This window comes from Notothenia rossii, assembly GCF_949606895.1.
Source record: "Notothenia rossii genome assembly, chromosome: 3".
Taxonomy (NCBI): Eukaryota; Metazoa; Chordata; class Actinopteri; order Perciformes; family Nototheniidae; genus Notothenia; species Notothenia rossii.
Window position 1 is genome coordinate 75,324,010 of NC_136901.1, and position 15,336 is coordinate 75,339,345.

The 15,336-nt window shown below is 41.5% G+C and overlaps 1 protein-coding gene across 3 annotated transcripts; it reads left to right on the forward strand.

Annotated features, from left to right (window-relative positions):
- Nucleotides 1–4,013: 4,013 nt before the first annotated feature.
- On the forward strand, nt 4,014–14,320 carry etf1a (eukaryotic translation termination factor 1a). Of its 3 annotated transcripts, none has more exons than XM_079669916.1 (11): nt 4,014–4,169; nt 4,544–4,654; nt 5,949–6,124; nt 7,141–7,280; nt 7,409–7,547; nt 7,703–7,893; nt 8,506–8,635; nt 8,746–8,934; nt 9,035–9,099; nt 9,193–9,340; nt 13,569–14,320. In XM_079669916.1, exons 2-11 carry the CDS (start codon nt 4,569–4,571, stop codon nt 13,649–13,651), a joined length of 1,347 nt encoding a protein of 448 aa, XP_079526042.1. In that variant the 5' UTR covers nt 4,014–4,169; nt 4,544–4,568; the 3' UTR covers nt 13,652–14,320. The 3 variants fall into 3 exon arrangements, with proteins under 3 accessions (XP_079526042.1, XP_079526043.1, XP_079526044.1); XM_079669917.1 differs by having other exon boundaries at nt 4,014–4,165; XM_079669918.1 differs by lacking the exon at nt 4,014–4,169 and adding an exon at nt 4,222–4,420.
- Nucleotides 14,321–15,336: the final 1,016 nt, after the last annotated feature.

The window sequence follows — 15,336 nt, forward strand, 5'->3', positions numbered from 1 at the left end:
TCTGAGGAGTTCGAACGTTTCCTTGTCTGTGCGTCAAAAAGTTGTACTGCACACACCGAGGGGTAAGTTACGTTTTAATGGGAGTGGACCATCAAAGTTGCAACATGCCAGGAAGGAATCAGGTAACGGGTATCACAGAGCTCAGATTTGTTTTAATAGTCTTTTTAACAATCATTTTTTACTAACAAATTAGATGTTGGCCCTCTACGATATGCACGTGTTGTTTATGCTTCTCTGGTATTGTAACTGTCTGCCTCTTTCTGGAAATGTCTGATTGAATGCATTAGGCGCGTTCACACCAAGTACATTTCCCACAAAGGTTCCTGAGAACTCTTTAGTTCTCATGAACTAAGTACAGATCGCGTTCACACCGGAAATTAGCTCCTGGGGGTGGATTAGGCAAATGAAGCCGCTGACGTCACTTCTTCTTCTTCTGCTTTGGGTTTACTGGCAGGCCGCAAACAACTTCACGGCGTATACTGCCGCCCAAAATCCCCGGCCGGAAGTCCCCGGAGTTAGGGACTGGCTTCAGTAGAAGCTGCTGGGACTCACAGCAGCTTCTACTGAAGCCTTCCGAGTAAACGGCCAGAACGCCGACACCTCCTCATCTCAACCACTCCCATGTTTTATTTTGTGTTGTCATAAGTTAGTCTCTCTGCGTTTCTGCGCTGGGATAATGCTAATGCTAATAATGCATTGCGAGTATAATAAAATGGCGGCTTCCCCAAAGTTTTTGGGAGTTTGACGTGGCGTGGTTTGCATTCCGCCCAGCCAATCGGACACAGGAACCTTTTTCTCCCACGAAAGTCCCTGCTCTCTAGCAGGGACTGAAAAGGGGGTAAAAAAGGTTCTCTAGAACTAATTTAGTTCCTGGGACTTTTTGGTGTGAACGCAACTAAATCGTAGTTCTCAGGAACCTTTGTGGGAAAAGTACTTGGTGTGAACGCGCCTATACTGTCTCTACTTTTTCACCTTGCTCACATTTCTTCATGACGACAAGCACCGTGTCCTTGAATCCCCCTGAGATCCCCACCCTCACTCAACCCTCTCTCACCTCAACTCCTCTTAAGCAGATGGCCACAGATGGGGAAATAGAGCCCTGTAAACCTGCTGGCATCTGTTTTGGGTCACATTCACCATATCTCTTGCACTCTTCCACTTATGTACAACACACACACACACACACACACACACACACACACACACACACACACACACACACACACACACACACACACACACACACACACACACACACACAACTTCCTTGTTATGGCCTGGTCAATATGACCACACAGGCTGGTTGATCCGATATGACATCATTACATGTATGATAGGTCTCTCACACAAAACAGAGCATATCTGACAATCTGAAAGGGCAGTAAGGCAGGTGCATGAGTGAAAAGATCTAGCAGTACCAGTAACTAGTAAAATGTAATTCAATGTATAACGTTTTTAACTTGGAAGTATATCAAGCCATTTGAATTAACAAATACAATACAGTTTAAGTGCACAAACGCACCACCCCTTCAAAATGTATTGAGTCATCAAAACCTGGTTTGAATATCAGAGTATGTGATATGTATCAATACTTAATTCAGTGAAACATCTGCTATTGTCCGGCAGAGAATGATTATATTATTTGGAGCACGGGAAAAGACAATCATGATTTTCTGATCTATCTCCACATTTTTTGTTTGAAAATTCCGAAATAATGCATGTTTGAAATGAATATTTGAAATGCTCTCGAATGATCTAAAATGTGGACCATCATGCAAAAGGAATAAGAGCTTTGAAACCCCTAATATAATTCCTTGTTCTGACTGCATTCCTTGCCACTGTATTAAGAAATACTGTGTCTTATTTAGCTGCAATGCTGAGGATTCAAAAACATGTCAACCTTCTCTGCTTATCTCAGTGCTCATGTGTGATGGCCACTAGATGAAATGAGGAATATCAGCTGACCAGCAGAGCCTTCATCCACAGCACAGCGAGCCCCATCCATTTCCAAACGACAGATCATTACAGCTCTGATGGTCGACAGATGGTGATGAATTGGCGCTGACACCGGCACTGGGCAATCTGGGAGGCAGTCAGTTGCACAAACTGCTATATCACTTTTTCTCAATGATGTAGCTGTCCTGTGAGTGACAGATCCAGACAGAAGCTCCACCCACCGCCTCCCACACCAACAGTTCACCATGATAGGTATTACCACTGAGATAATGCTTGGGCTTGTTGCTTCATGCACAAACAGATGTTTGTTCTCATATAAACAATCACAATTTGCTAAAGACGCTGACTAATATCCAGCATATGGCAACCTAATAAAGTCTAACAAACAGCATGCCACAATTAAGACAACATACACAACAAGACCTGACTTATGAGTGTCCCGTTGAGCAATGCAAAAAAAAAAAGAACCACAGGGATGTGATACTCCTTCATCGACTAATCCAAACAAGCCAGAGACAGATAATATTTTTTTTCCTTTAAGCAATGCTGTCATCTAGTGGTGTAAATATATAGGTCATAGTGAACTTCCATTGCTCTATTTACTGTAAAAGAAGGAGAAAAAAAGGTTGCATCTCTTTATATCTTCAATTGAAGAGGAAAATACATCAGGCTCAGGGTCTTGTCCCTCTATGTTTTTGCTATTTTTGATTCTTACTCAGGCTTTAATTGATACCCTGTTCTGGTAACTGTTTTCTACAAATACCTTTAAGCTATACGTTTAGAAAGTCTGACAAATGCAATATGGAAACATATCAGGAAAGTGACACATCTGACTTCAAACAAAATATATCAATAAATATACAATAATCAAGAGTGCTTGCCTAACTTAACCGTCCTGACAGTCTAATATCACAGGGTGAACAATCATCACTTGTTGCTTAGTTTTTCCTAAAATCACTACAACCACAAACACACAACATTTAAAAGATTAACGATAGCATTAACAGTAAACAGAAACCTTTACGCTTAAATGTGCTTAGTTCAAAGTGTTAAAAGTGTGTACCAGTGTCATTTTGTTTTATCGCCATTTCTATGGTCTGTCTACTTTGGCACAATATGTCAATAAAGACAACAAAAACCCAAGAGCAAATACGACAAACTGATATGTTTAACTACACTAGGTCTGACCCACCATAAAGTGCTGTGTTGCAGAGCAACCTAAAACCCTTAATAAGACCAAACTGTACTTACTAACACTGCAATCTTTGGCTCACATATGTCATCCTATAATTTGCATCTGCATCATCAACCGCAACAACATAACGTCATTGGATTATTGGGGGGCCAGGCTTGAAGCAAGTCTTCAATACGCAGTCAAACGAATTGGACAGCCGACCTTTCTCTGGTTTAAAAGAGCACACCCTGCAGTTTGGAGGCCACAATCTTGATACAGTCAGTCTAAAAGGATGAACAACACTGCTTGATTGGATACACAAAGAGAAAAAAACAAATGATGAACCCAAAGAGAAAAGAAACCTTTTGCATCACCAAATAGTATTCTAGCTTAGAGAGGCTGCGAGGGTAGAAGAGTTCAGTTCTGAGAAAAACACAAGCCAATGTGACTTATACACCTGGCAACATCTATGAATATGTCATAAATGTAGTCACTACAGTTTACCCTTCTGCCCTCAGTTGACCTATTATTGGGTTTTGAGTCCAGTGTGAGTTGAAATGTTTCTCGAAACTAAAGTTTTAAGCAAGACTGCGAAGCAAGGTGATAGTGAACTTTTCCTTTAAGGGCCCCAGCAAGTAAGATAAATGTTAAGATAAAATGAACTTGGTTCATCTGGTAAATGTGTTTTAAAAGTTGCCAGCGGAACTCCCCCCTTACAGTACACCAACACACTACAAGTCCCATGATGCTTAGTTCTAAAGGCCCCCCCACATTCGATGATGCTTTTAGCGTCTTTCCAATCGTTGCTTAGATTGTTATGATTGACGTACGAGCCAAGCGTTGTTATTGGTTTCTAGGTGGTTTCCAGGAAGTGAACGCCACATTTCAAACCACCTCCCACATGTGAGCCCCGTCGTTTGCACCACGCGCAGCGTGTGGAGGAGAGAAACCGGTTGGAAGGCAACGTCACTCCTCGGACCACCGACTCGACGTAGCCCAGCGGTCAGATAGCGGAGCGGAGCGGCGTTGTCCGAGGCAGGTACCGTACAGGCTCCATTTACACAGATAAACACGAAGGGTCTTAAAAGCTGACAGCTGGTTTCTGGGAGAACAGAGTAAAGTAGGCCGTATTAGATAAGAACAGGGTGGGCTTTAGGGCCTGGCAGGAGTAGGCCCGTGGTTCTCCGCGCTCTGTACTGAGAGAGGCAGGCCGGGTTCAGGCTCTCCCTCTCGGGTAGCCCGGCTACTGGTCAGGTGCCTTAACGGACACTGCACCGTTAGGTTGGAGAGGTACCTAGTCCAGCTGGTTAGGGCACATATTTTGCCAGCATAATAGGACTATAACTTTCTGCCAATCTCTTTCATTTCCGGTTCACTGAATATGTTTTGTTCTCCCTTTTCACGTCTTTTTAGGTGCTGAACCGATTACAGCAGAAAGATGGCGGACGACCCCAGCGCGGCGGATAGGAACGTGGAGATATGGAAAATCAAGAAGCTGATCAAGAGTTTGGAAGCTGCCCGCGGGTAAGGGACGGATTTGAGCTGTGAGACGAAATAGTAAAAAAGCGCTTTGTGATGGTGTGAATGTTGAGCGCTGCAACAGCTGGAGATTGGAAAAGCGGGGCAGAATTGGGGAGTGGTTAGCTTAGCATGGCTAACTTAGCTTACCATAGCTATTGGTTATAGCTTGCTAATAGCTAAACGCTAACTGCTGTCACATTTAACCCGTATGGAGAACGGAAACGTGTTAATATGGAACAATGTGTCTTTTGATGTGTCCTTGTCATTACGGAGAATGATTCCTCCAGTCCCACAAAGCGTGTAACGCAGGTAACGGTAATGTAGCTGTGTTGCTAAAGAGACCGGCTAATAGACGTCATCTGTGGAAAGAGGCCGCCCTGGGTCTCTTCATCAAGAGAGCACGTTGATGAAAGAGGAAAGCCGGCTAGCTTACAGTGTGACTTCCAGTCGCTCCAGCAGACTTCAAATGACGCTCGTCTGGCCTTTTTTCACGAGGATTATATGACCGAGCTTCTTTATTTCAGCTCCAGGTTATTCACCTCATGTCAAGCGGGCTGATAAGCGTCACACTAAACTAAAGCTCTACTAGCAACGAAACGGTCTGTTAAAAAAATCCATATCAGCTGCTTGCCAGTGGGGACATTGTGGCCTTCTTGAATTATCAAACACGACATGTGAAATGTGGGTGTTGCTACACTTGCTTGTATCTTGGTCTGCGACAGCTTGCCGTCTAGTGTTGCGCAGAATCTGCTGTCCTGTGCGCCACCGCCTGCCATGTCACACACAGTTGACCGTTTGCCCTATATTCATCCAGCTGCTGCTACCTGCCCTATGTCTGTATGTGTGCAGTGTCAGCCTGTACTGGTATGCTTTGTTGACTGGCGGTGAATGGAGAGGGGGAGAGAGAGTGAGTAGCAGTGGAACTGAAACAGTGATCTGCTTCAAGGGCAGATATTGTATACTGTTTAACTGAAAGCCCACCCAGTTTGTCCCTCAACATTTTAGGCCTCGTCAAGGTGATACTTTGCAAGTAAAAGTGTTGTGTGTTTACAAAATGAGATGAGGGCAAGGGTTTTCTCCAAGTTGTATACAATGTCAAAGTTGCAGTTCCAAATAATCAATGTTGATGTATACAGTAGCTACATTAGATAACTAACTGCCAGATATAATAATCCTTTGTTGTGGTGTTTATTCTGCTAGACTCTTGAAGTGGTAAAGCAACAATGCAAGCTGTTAGACATTGCATCTTGTGTGTATTTATGTGAGCACTAACATTAAATCATCGCTCTTTTTCTAGAAATGGGACCAGTATGATCTCACTGATCATCCCCCCCAAGGACCAGATATCCAGAGTGGCCAAGATGTTGGCAGATGAGTTTGGCACTGCTTCCAACATTAAGAGTCGAGTCAACAGGCTCTCAGTACTCGGGGCCATCACCTCTGTACAGCAAAGACTAAAACTCTACAACAAAGGTATGTGTTACAACAGAAACCCAAATAAAACCCTGCTGTCTTCCATCTGTGATAATGTTTTCAGGGGCAGCGGAAAATAATGTGTTTACAGAGAAATAACCTTGTGTTTATGGTAAAGGCCAGTTACAGTTGAATCTAGATTGAACTGATCATTATATACATTTAAATGTACATCATCTTTGTCTCAATGGACCATAAACAGGTTCCCGTTAATATATGTGGTGTTAATGCTATATTACAATGTGTTGTTAATCGCATTTGATTTAAAGTAGGTTGCTATAGGCAAGTACGAAGGAACCCGTTTGTTTACTCAATATCGTGATAGAAAAGTGATTCAGGGACAACTAAAAGCGGAACATGTGCAGTGATGTATTAGAGAAAGATTGATAATTCTACTGGCCTCTCCAGAAACTGCATGTTGTAATTTGTATCTGTACTTTTAATTTTTTTATTTAACCTTTATTTAACCAGATAAAAAAGCATTGAGATAAAATCTCATTTTCAATGCTGACCTGGCCAAGAAGGCAGCAACGTAACACATAACACAAACATGTAAAATACACAGAACACAACTAAGAAAACAAAAGACGAAAAAGTAGTCCCTACATTGTGCACATTAGGGACAGTAAGAAAGGTACATTACTTATTCCTGCAAGAGCAGCTGGTGGTAAGGACCTCAGACAACTTCCATTTAAAACAGGCTATTGGGACAAGTGCCATCAGTTTGAGGCGTGATTGAAGGTCATTCCAAGACCAAGGATCATAATAAAAAAGACTCCTTTTTCCAGCCTCAGTCTGCACGGCAGTAACCTGGAACCATATCCAGGCACTGGATCTGAGGTTGTAAGAGTCAAAAACTGGAGCAAATCTGGAACATACATACAGTGGAAGCTTACCAAAAATGGCTTTATACATTAATAAAAACAAATGCTGCATCCAACGCATACTAAGTGAGGGCCATCCAAAAACCTGATGTTTGTCTAAACTATTGTTCTCTGCCCTTTCTCTCTTGTCAGTGCCACCCAATGGTTTGGTTGTTTACTGTGGAACCATTGTGACAGACGAGGGCAAGGAGAAGAAAGTTAATATCGACTTTGAGCCTTTTAAGCCAATCAACACCTCCCTGTACCTCTGCGACAACAAGTTCCACACCGAGGTGAGATCTTTTGGTTGGTTTTGTGTCTGCATATGATATTTTTCTTGTACAAACTTCAATGTCAGTACTTCTATGGCACTTTCTTTTTGTCACATACTCATAATCTATTCTTTTCTCCCTTTACGCAGGCATTAACAGCCCTGCTGTCTGACGACAGTAAGTTTGGCTTTATTGTGATCGATGGTAGCGGGGCGCTGTTCGGCACACTGCAGGGCAACACCAGGGAGGTGCTTCACAAGTTCACCGTGGACCTGCCCAAGAAGCACGGTACTGACTCTCAAAACTCACAACACACTAAACTTTGGATATTTTTGCCTACACCTAATAGTCAGATCATAATTTAAATATTTCTCTGGAATAGTTTATGTCTCTTAGTTTTGCCCATAATTAAAACATTCTAAAGTTCTTTATCTCTCTTTCAGGCAGAGGAGGACAGTCGGCTCTGCGTTTTGCTCGTCTGAGAATGGAAAAGAGACACAACTACGTGAGAAAGGTCGCTGAGACGGCTGTCCAGCTCTTTGTTTCCAACGACAAAGTAAATGTGGCAGGAATGGTCTTGGCTGGCTCTGCTGACTTCAAGACTGAGCTCAGCCAGTCGGACATGTTTGACCCAGTAAGTTACGTTTAAGTATTAATGATGTTATAGCACTAGGATTGAACTGCTATCCAGAATCTGATGATGGTTATATAAGTTTATTTAAACTATTGAACAATCATTTATGCAGCGCTATTTAATGCAATCTGCTTTTTTGCTCCTGTCTGTGGGTTGACATGCACCACAGGGTTAGGGTATATTATTAGCTCAATATTAGTTACTTTTATATACATGTGTAACAACACTATTTCTATTGTAATGGACAGCTGATGAATGAAGATCTATGTTAAGAGGATTAAATATTGATATTTATCAACAACATAAGTTAAATGTGAGCTTAGTACTGCAGTTCTTTGAGTGCTCTAACCATCTTAACACTGGTAACTGTTCAATGAGCCTGCAACAGCTCTGCTTGGAAAAAACCCAAACGCATAATGTTTGATTACTGACTGCATATTTGGGTTGATAGCCTTTATTAAACCATATCTCAAATTTCAGTGATTTTGTTATAAAGCTGCCGGGTTAGATATAAATATTATTTATATGAAGTGGGCCCTAATAACATCCGTTTATGACTGTGTTGGTATCTGTAACTTGTATTTAACTTATGTGTGTGTGTGTTTTCTACAGAGGTTACAGGCCAAGGTTTTGAAGCTGGTGGACATCTCCTACGGAGGAGAGAATGGTTTTAACCAGGCTATTGAGCTCTCAGCAGAGGTTCTCTCTAATGTAAAGTTCATCCAGGAGAAGAAGCTCATAGGTGAGTCCTCCTATTGGAACAACTGTTATTAGACATGTCTAGTGCCCGCTAATGAAAAGGTAAGCTTTTGTTGTGGTGAGGTTTTGCTAAACGGTTATTCCTCTCTACAGGGCGCTACTTCGACGAGATCAGTCAGGACACGGGGAAGTACTGTTTTGGTGTGGAGGACACACTCAAAGCCCTGGAGATGGGAGCCGTAGAGATCCTCATAGTCTACGAGAACTTGGACACCATGCGTTACATTCTACGTCTACATGGGGCCGAGAGCAACGGGGCCGAGAACGGATTGCCTCCCAAAAGTATACCATCAAACAGTTGCTGAGAAAGAAAACCTGAAAATTCTGCTATAACATTCTGCTATGATGCTTAAATATTCACGTCTCTCCTTTGGGTTTTCAGATGAGAAGACTTTGTACTTGACGCCAGAGCAGGAGAAAGACAAGTCTCACTTCACAGACAAGGAGGTGAGCACAAAAACCAAAAGTGACAAATGCTTGTGATTGAAGTTAAACCCATTACCCATCATGCCATTTGTTCTTGAATGGTTGTGTTTCTAGACGGGGCAGGAACATGAGCTGATCGAGAGCATGCCACTGCTGGAGTGGTTTGCTAACAACTACAAGAAATTTGGAGCCACGCTTGAGATAGTCACAGACAAGAGCCAGGAAGGGTCCCAGTTTGTCAAGGGCTTTGGAGGCATCGGGGGTGAGCACACTGATGTTTAATGATGGGGTTTATGAGGGCGGAAGTGATTTGTATGTGACTTAGTAGAGAGAAAACACAATGGAGACCTGAGGATACATGGGGCCTTCAACTTCCTGTAGTTGAAGAGAAGTACATCTGCTCACTAAGTGAAATAATGTCCCAATAAAAAAAACAAATCTTTTAAAAGAAGCTGCTCCACCTAAATGTATTTTATGTTGAGTTCAGCAACAATCAAGATATTGATAGCCAGAGATAAGGATTCCAAGTATGTCAGACTATTAATAATCATTGGCTTATCTCCATGAAATAAAGACTTTCATCTAAACATTGTAGTTTATGGTTATAACCTATTTGGCTTAAAATAGTTTATTTTGGACCTCTTTTTGCAAATCACTTTATAAATAACCATGCAGCAGAGCAAAGTTATACGTATTCACTTTAACTGGTTTGACCACTTGTACATTTTGATTAAGCAAATTTGACAGTTACTTTTTCTTTTTACCCTGTAACTTTTTACTGTCATTTGATTATTTTGAGGTGACATATGGTGGATGGAAAAGGAATTTAGGCATAATGAATGCAAATGAAAATTACTTGGTGTGCAATAAATAGTTTCACAGTATCCTTACCGTACTATAGGGCTGCAACAAACGACTAATTTGATAATCGATTAATGAAACGATTAATCAACTATTCGGACTATTACGGTACGTCCACACAGCAGCTTTGAAAAAATCTTCCAACGCTTCTCTGCCCATTGACTTTGAATGGGAGTGACGTCACTTTGCCTCGCATTTCGCCGAACTGCATTGTGGGGAAGTGAAGCGAAGATTTAAAGGATTTTCAGGATTCAAAAGTTGAGCAATGTTCAACTTTTGAAGCTGAGCTGGAAGCGTCAGCCAATCAAATCCCGTTTATGCAAATCTGACTGTACAAGCGCTAGCCATAGTAGCCAATCAAACCGCATGCAAGCTGGGAGAACCAGACCGCAGTTAATTTCCTCATATTCCAAACGAGAAATTACGGTAGCAAATCACCCGGTCCTTTACGACCAGAACTATTTACCGGGATACAAACCGGAGGAACCAGGCATGGAGGGAGGTGGCAGAGACAGTGGGTGAAACTGGTAGGTTTTCGCCTGTTTGGGGAGTTTATATATATCTATATATCTATATTGCTCGCATAAAATCCCCGTTTTTTTTGCTTTGTATGCCGGGGGCGGGAGATTCATGTGATTGGTTGTTGGTCGCGAAAAATTCCCAAGTTCTCAGACACGCCCAGCTCCAAGATTTTCAAGATTTTTTTCAAAGCTGTTGTGTCAGGGTGTCCGCGGGGTCTTAAAAAATATTAAAAGTTGATAAATCAATTTAGCGAAAAATTAAGGCTATTCAAAAGTATTAAACGGCATTTCCCAAGGTATTAAGAAGGTTCACAGCAACGACAACATGAAACACCCTTTAATTTACTGAAACGACATGTCGGGAAACACCACAAGGTAGGGGTTTCACAACTACCAATATTTACTAGTCGACACTAAACGACTACGGTAACGGGTCCCAAGGTGGGTAGACCGGCATACGCAACGCTCTGGGGGTCCAAAGGCTCCGTGTGTAAGCCCTATATGATCATTTTCTGATAACGGTGAAATAGCCCGCCTCCCTCTCCCCACGTCTCTTGCTGCTGCTGGGCTGTCAGAAGAGGGGGAGGAAAAGAGAGGCAGTCACCGTTTATTAAATATTCTTATATTATTATACAGAGAACAGAGTCGTTATCAATTTGTTTTAAAGCTCAATAAATAACAAAGAAGACCTCTGACCGGCACTTTTCTATATATGGAAGATTTAAACTTTAACGGACATGTTGACCGGCCAAACATTTTTTTTACGGAAACTGCCGCACGGTCCCCTCGTTCCTTGGAAGAGGCGGAGAGGTGGGTGTTTTTCATCTGCTGGTGGACTACCTGAGAGATACATCAGGAGAACACGCCGTCCACCGCGGAGAATAAACAGAAGGGCAACCATGGCAACCATGCTCCGGGGTCTTCTTCGCTGCTTTTGGTGTATTTCGGGCGGCAGCAGCGCCACTTACAGGCCTGGCATATGTACTACAGCGTTTCCAGCATTTCCAGCGGCCTAGTGTGAACGGACACGTTAATGAATCGAATGCGTGTGAACGGAAGCCTTTTTTGCGCTTGCGTATGCGTTTTACCGTATGCGTCCTTGTGGGGCCGGGGTCCAAGCCAAACTATATCCGGTCACAGAGATCTGCTATTTTAAAGTAAAGTCAACATATATAGACCCTAAATATAGTCTATATTAGGAACGAGAAAAGTCTTAACATATATATCCTTTTTTGTAAACAAACAACAAATGTGTGAGGGTGATGACGTCAGAGCATCGTCCTATGTGCCAGGGCTTAGCCCCGGACAGCCCCAGCCCAATTTAACCCCTGGGTATTTGAGAGGGAGCTCCTATATGGCATTACCCCGCTGAAGCTCACCAAAGTTTAACATATTTCATAGTTCAAAGTTTTGTCAATTGTTTTGTTTATTGGTCAAATACTGTTTTCTAATGGTTTCTGAGGAGTTTTACTGGAATGAAAGAGCACAGAGTCTACAGAAGCAAAAAAGCAGCATACTGCATTAAACCTGACCTTCACAGAGAGGTTGAAGTTCATGTGGAAAGGAGGCTTCAGTAGTCTGTCTGCACTGTTTAGTTTTGCTATCTTACAATCAATATAGTAAATGTGAGGTAAAGTGTGTCGCCAATGTAACCGGTTAGAACTCAAAGTTGCGATGAGTTCTTAAAATGTATGGAAAAGGTCTTAAAAGGTATTCAATTTGACTTCAGGATTCCTGCATATACCCTGTTTCTGGACGTACCGTTACTGTATGCCTTGCACAATTTCTCAAACGCTCTTATTTAGGCATCAACTTTGAGATTTAGCTTGAGGTTGTTTTAGGCATGTGGAAACTAACAATGAAGACAATAAAGATGAATACTTGATTCAAAAATACATATGTTATTAAATTAACTTAACGAATTGTGAACAAAATTAACATTGCTTTTTATTTAAATAAAAATAAATTATATTTCACATCAAAAGAAACAACAATGTTTTAACAAATCGTATTAAATAATGTGATGACAGAACTGTAAACAGAATAGCTGAAACTTTAACAAAAATAAATAACTCAGTTACCTCTAATCATTAACCCATGTGTGTGTAATGTAGTTAACTCCGTGTGTTGCTGCTAGCATACATAACACCTGACGTGGAAACGTTACTCGTGGACGTGGCTACAGAGCTACTTGAGAGACAGTGGAACCCGGTGCATTCCTCCGTCTGGATGTGGAGCACTTTACTAAATGTTTAGACAAATTGCTCGTGTTACCGCCCTTACATGCTAAACACTTATTGCACTATTAGCAACGAGCATTGTCCACATCGAGACGGGTAAAGTTTAAGCGGAGCGCGTTCTCTCCACCATCCCCGCCGTGTGTTGCTGCATGTAGCAGCCGCGTGTGTGTAAACTGCCCCGCCCCCTCCCACACAGATGGGGGAGAGAGAGATCTCGTCTGGATTGGAAAGATCGAAAATAAATCATAAACGCGTCTTTTTGCATGTTAGAAACGAGTTTGCGACACTAAGACTGCGATATCATGTTTTTGTAGCAATAATACATATGACATATATTTTTTAAATGTCTCCAGTACCGATAAAAAGACCGATAACGTTGGAGCTCAACGGCGCGTAAAACACACGTGATGACGTCACCAACGAATCGACGACTGAATTAGTTGGCAAATAATTTGGTCATCGATTTTAATCGATTAAGTCGATTAGTTGTTGCGCCCCTACCGTACTACCTGCTTAAAGGTTGCCTCAAACATTTATCTATCCAAAAATATTTAGCAGTTCATTTAGGTATCCATGTGCTCCTAAGCTCCTAAGCTGGTGATAACGGTGCACTTATTAGTTTCCTGTTATTTTCCTCAAATGAAAAGTACATTATGTTGTGTTTTTATTCAGTAAGTAGTCAAATAAAAGGATTTCATGAATTTGTGCTTTATATTTACAAAACTCCCACCGCCATAGCAAAGAGGGGTTATTTTATCCTAATATAAATTCTTCCTTTTTAATGTTCTCACAATCTAACCAAACATGACATAAGGTGGCAAATCATTTTATTACCCCATTGCTAATCTGTCTTCCCTGTGCTCCTCAGGTATCTTGCGGTACAGGGTTGATTTCCAGGGCATGGAGTACCAAGGAGAGAACGATGAGATCTTTGATTTGGATGACTACTAGGTAGTCGGGGACTGATATTGGGAGAAGAAAAGCAAAGGAATGAATGAAGAAATGAGGAAAGAAAAATGCCACCTCTCTTGCAGCAAGTGAGAGGTGCCACGTGTTGACCATATGTATGACAGACACACCTTCCAATTTACCTGTTGCATACACAAACTTGCGCATACATTTCATCTGTACACACATGACACAATGTATAACACAGGCTGAAGAGGAGTGAGATTTTCTTTCATCCAGAGAGGGAGAAAGCCCTTCCTGAATAAATCCCTGCCTTAGAGTGCTGGTTCCTTCCCCTAGTTGGATTGGACTCGACTCATTTTGTTCTCTTTTCTTTTTCCTCCTGCCCTCCATTTTGAACGAACACAACAGCAAGTTCCCAGATTCCTCGCTCTCCCAGACCCGGTCTGAAGAAGAACTTTGGACTCACTCCTCGCATATAGAAAATATATTTTCCTTTCTTGCCTCATCATGCCTCTACCCTCTTTCTCTCTCTCTCTCTCTCTCTCTCTCTTATCCCTTCTATGCTTTCTCTCTCGGTTTTTTTTTTTTTTGCATTTCATTTTTTTACTGGTAACTGCTGCTGTTGTATTTTATGAGAGTGGGGGATTTTTTTTACCTGGGTTTCTGTAGAGAAAGGGGGACAAAGTATTAAATTTGAACTGCTGAAAACCATTGCTACCTCTTCATCTGCTCTGGTCTCAATCCTGTGCTGCGTCTGTCACCTTCCTGGCAGAGTGGACCTCCTCTGCTTCCCTGACTTAGAAAGAATACATTGTTCTCCTGTTAGTGACAAGTACGCATGAATGCTTTTAGGTGATTCTGTTGTTGCCTTCTCAGGATCCACCTCTTCGTATTACAATTTAATTCATCTTAACTTGCAGAAAACAAAGGCCTGATAACTTTGCTTTCTTAAATCATAAATCAATTTAAAGGTAATCATTAGTCTCCCCGTTGACAAAAGATGAAGTAGTCATAATGAGATGAACTTTTCCATTTTTTTTTTTATTTATCCTTGTCCCAATTTTGAAATACTCCCTGTGTGTGGTTTCATTTTACAATTAGTCACAGCTTTCTGTAATGACACATCTGTTTAAAATCTGAATTAGTTGATTCATTCCAGTCAATATTTTACAAAAAATGTGTGTGTTGATTAGGAAAATCAGATGTGGTGCTTGCCTCTATTAGGGAAACCCGAAAGATAAAGGTGAGTTTTTGTTCTTAATGCTTTGTTGAGAAAAGGTGACGGAGCTTCACAAAGCGGTTTTTAAAACATGGCCATGCGAAACACCACACAGTCATCCATTAAATATTTTACAGAAAGTTGCATTGGTTCAAAGGACACGATAAGGTAGTCAAATTGCACTAAGGCTCCTTAGATGAATTCTCAGAATAGGCACTCTGTTTAGGAAGGAAACTCAACATCCTGCACATTATAGCCGTGAAAAAGGTCCTGTGAAGATGACGATACAGTTTTCAGATTATCAGATGAGTAATTTAACATTAACACTCAATTGACTGAGCAGCCAACTTTATGTAATGCCTGTGGGATTCATGTGGAAAGCGTGAACAAAGGTAAAGGATGAGGAAATATCATGCCTTATAAAGAGTTCTTAGAATTATTTTTTATTACTTCTATCTATGCTCATGCAGTTTCATGTTTACTCAAAGTTGTGATGTGAACTCTG

Excerpts from the sequence above, each read along its gene's own strand:
- etf1a (XM_079669916.1), top strand. The coding sequence starts at position 4,569 with ATGGCGGACGACCCCAGCGCGGCGGATAGGAACGTGGAGATATGGAAA. Across the intron at positions 7,281-7,408 it reads ACAACAAGTTCCACACCGAG|GCATTAACAGCCCTGCTGTC; the intron begins GTGAGATCTTTT and ends CCCTTTACGCAG. Across the intron at positions 9,341-13,568 it reads GGGCTTTGGAGGCATCGGGG|GTATCTTGCGGTACAGGGTT; the intron begins GTGAGCACACTG and ends TGTGCTCCTCAG.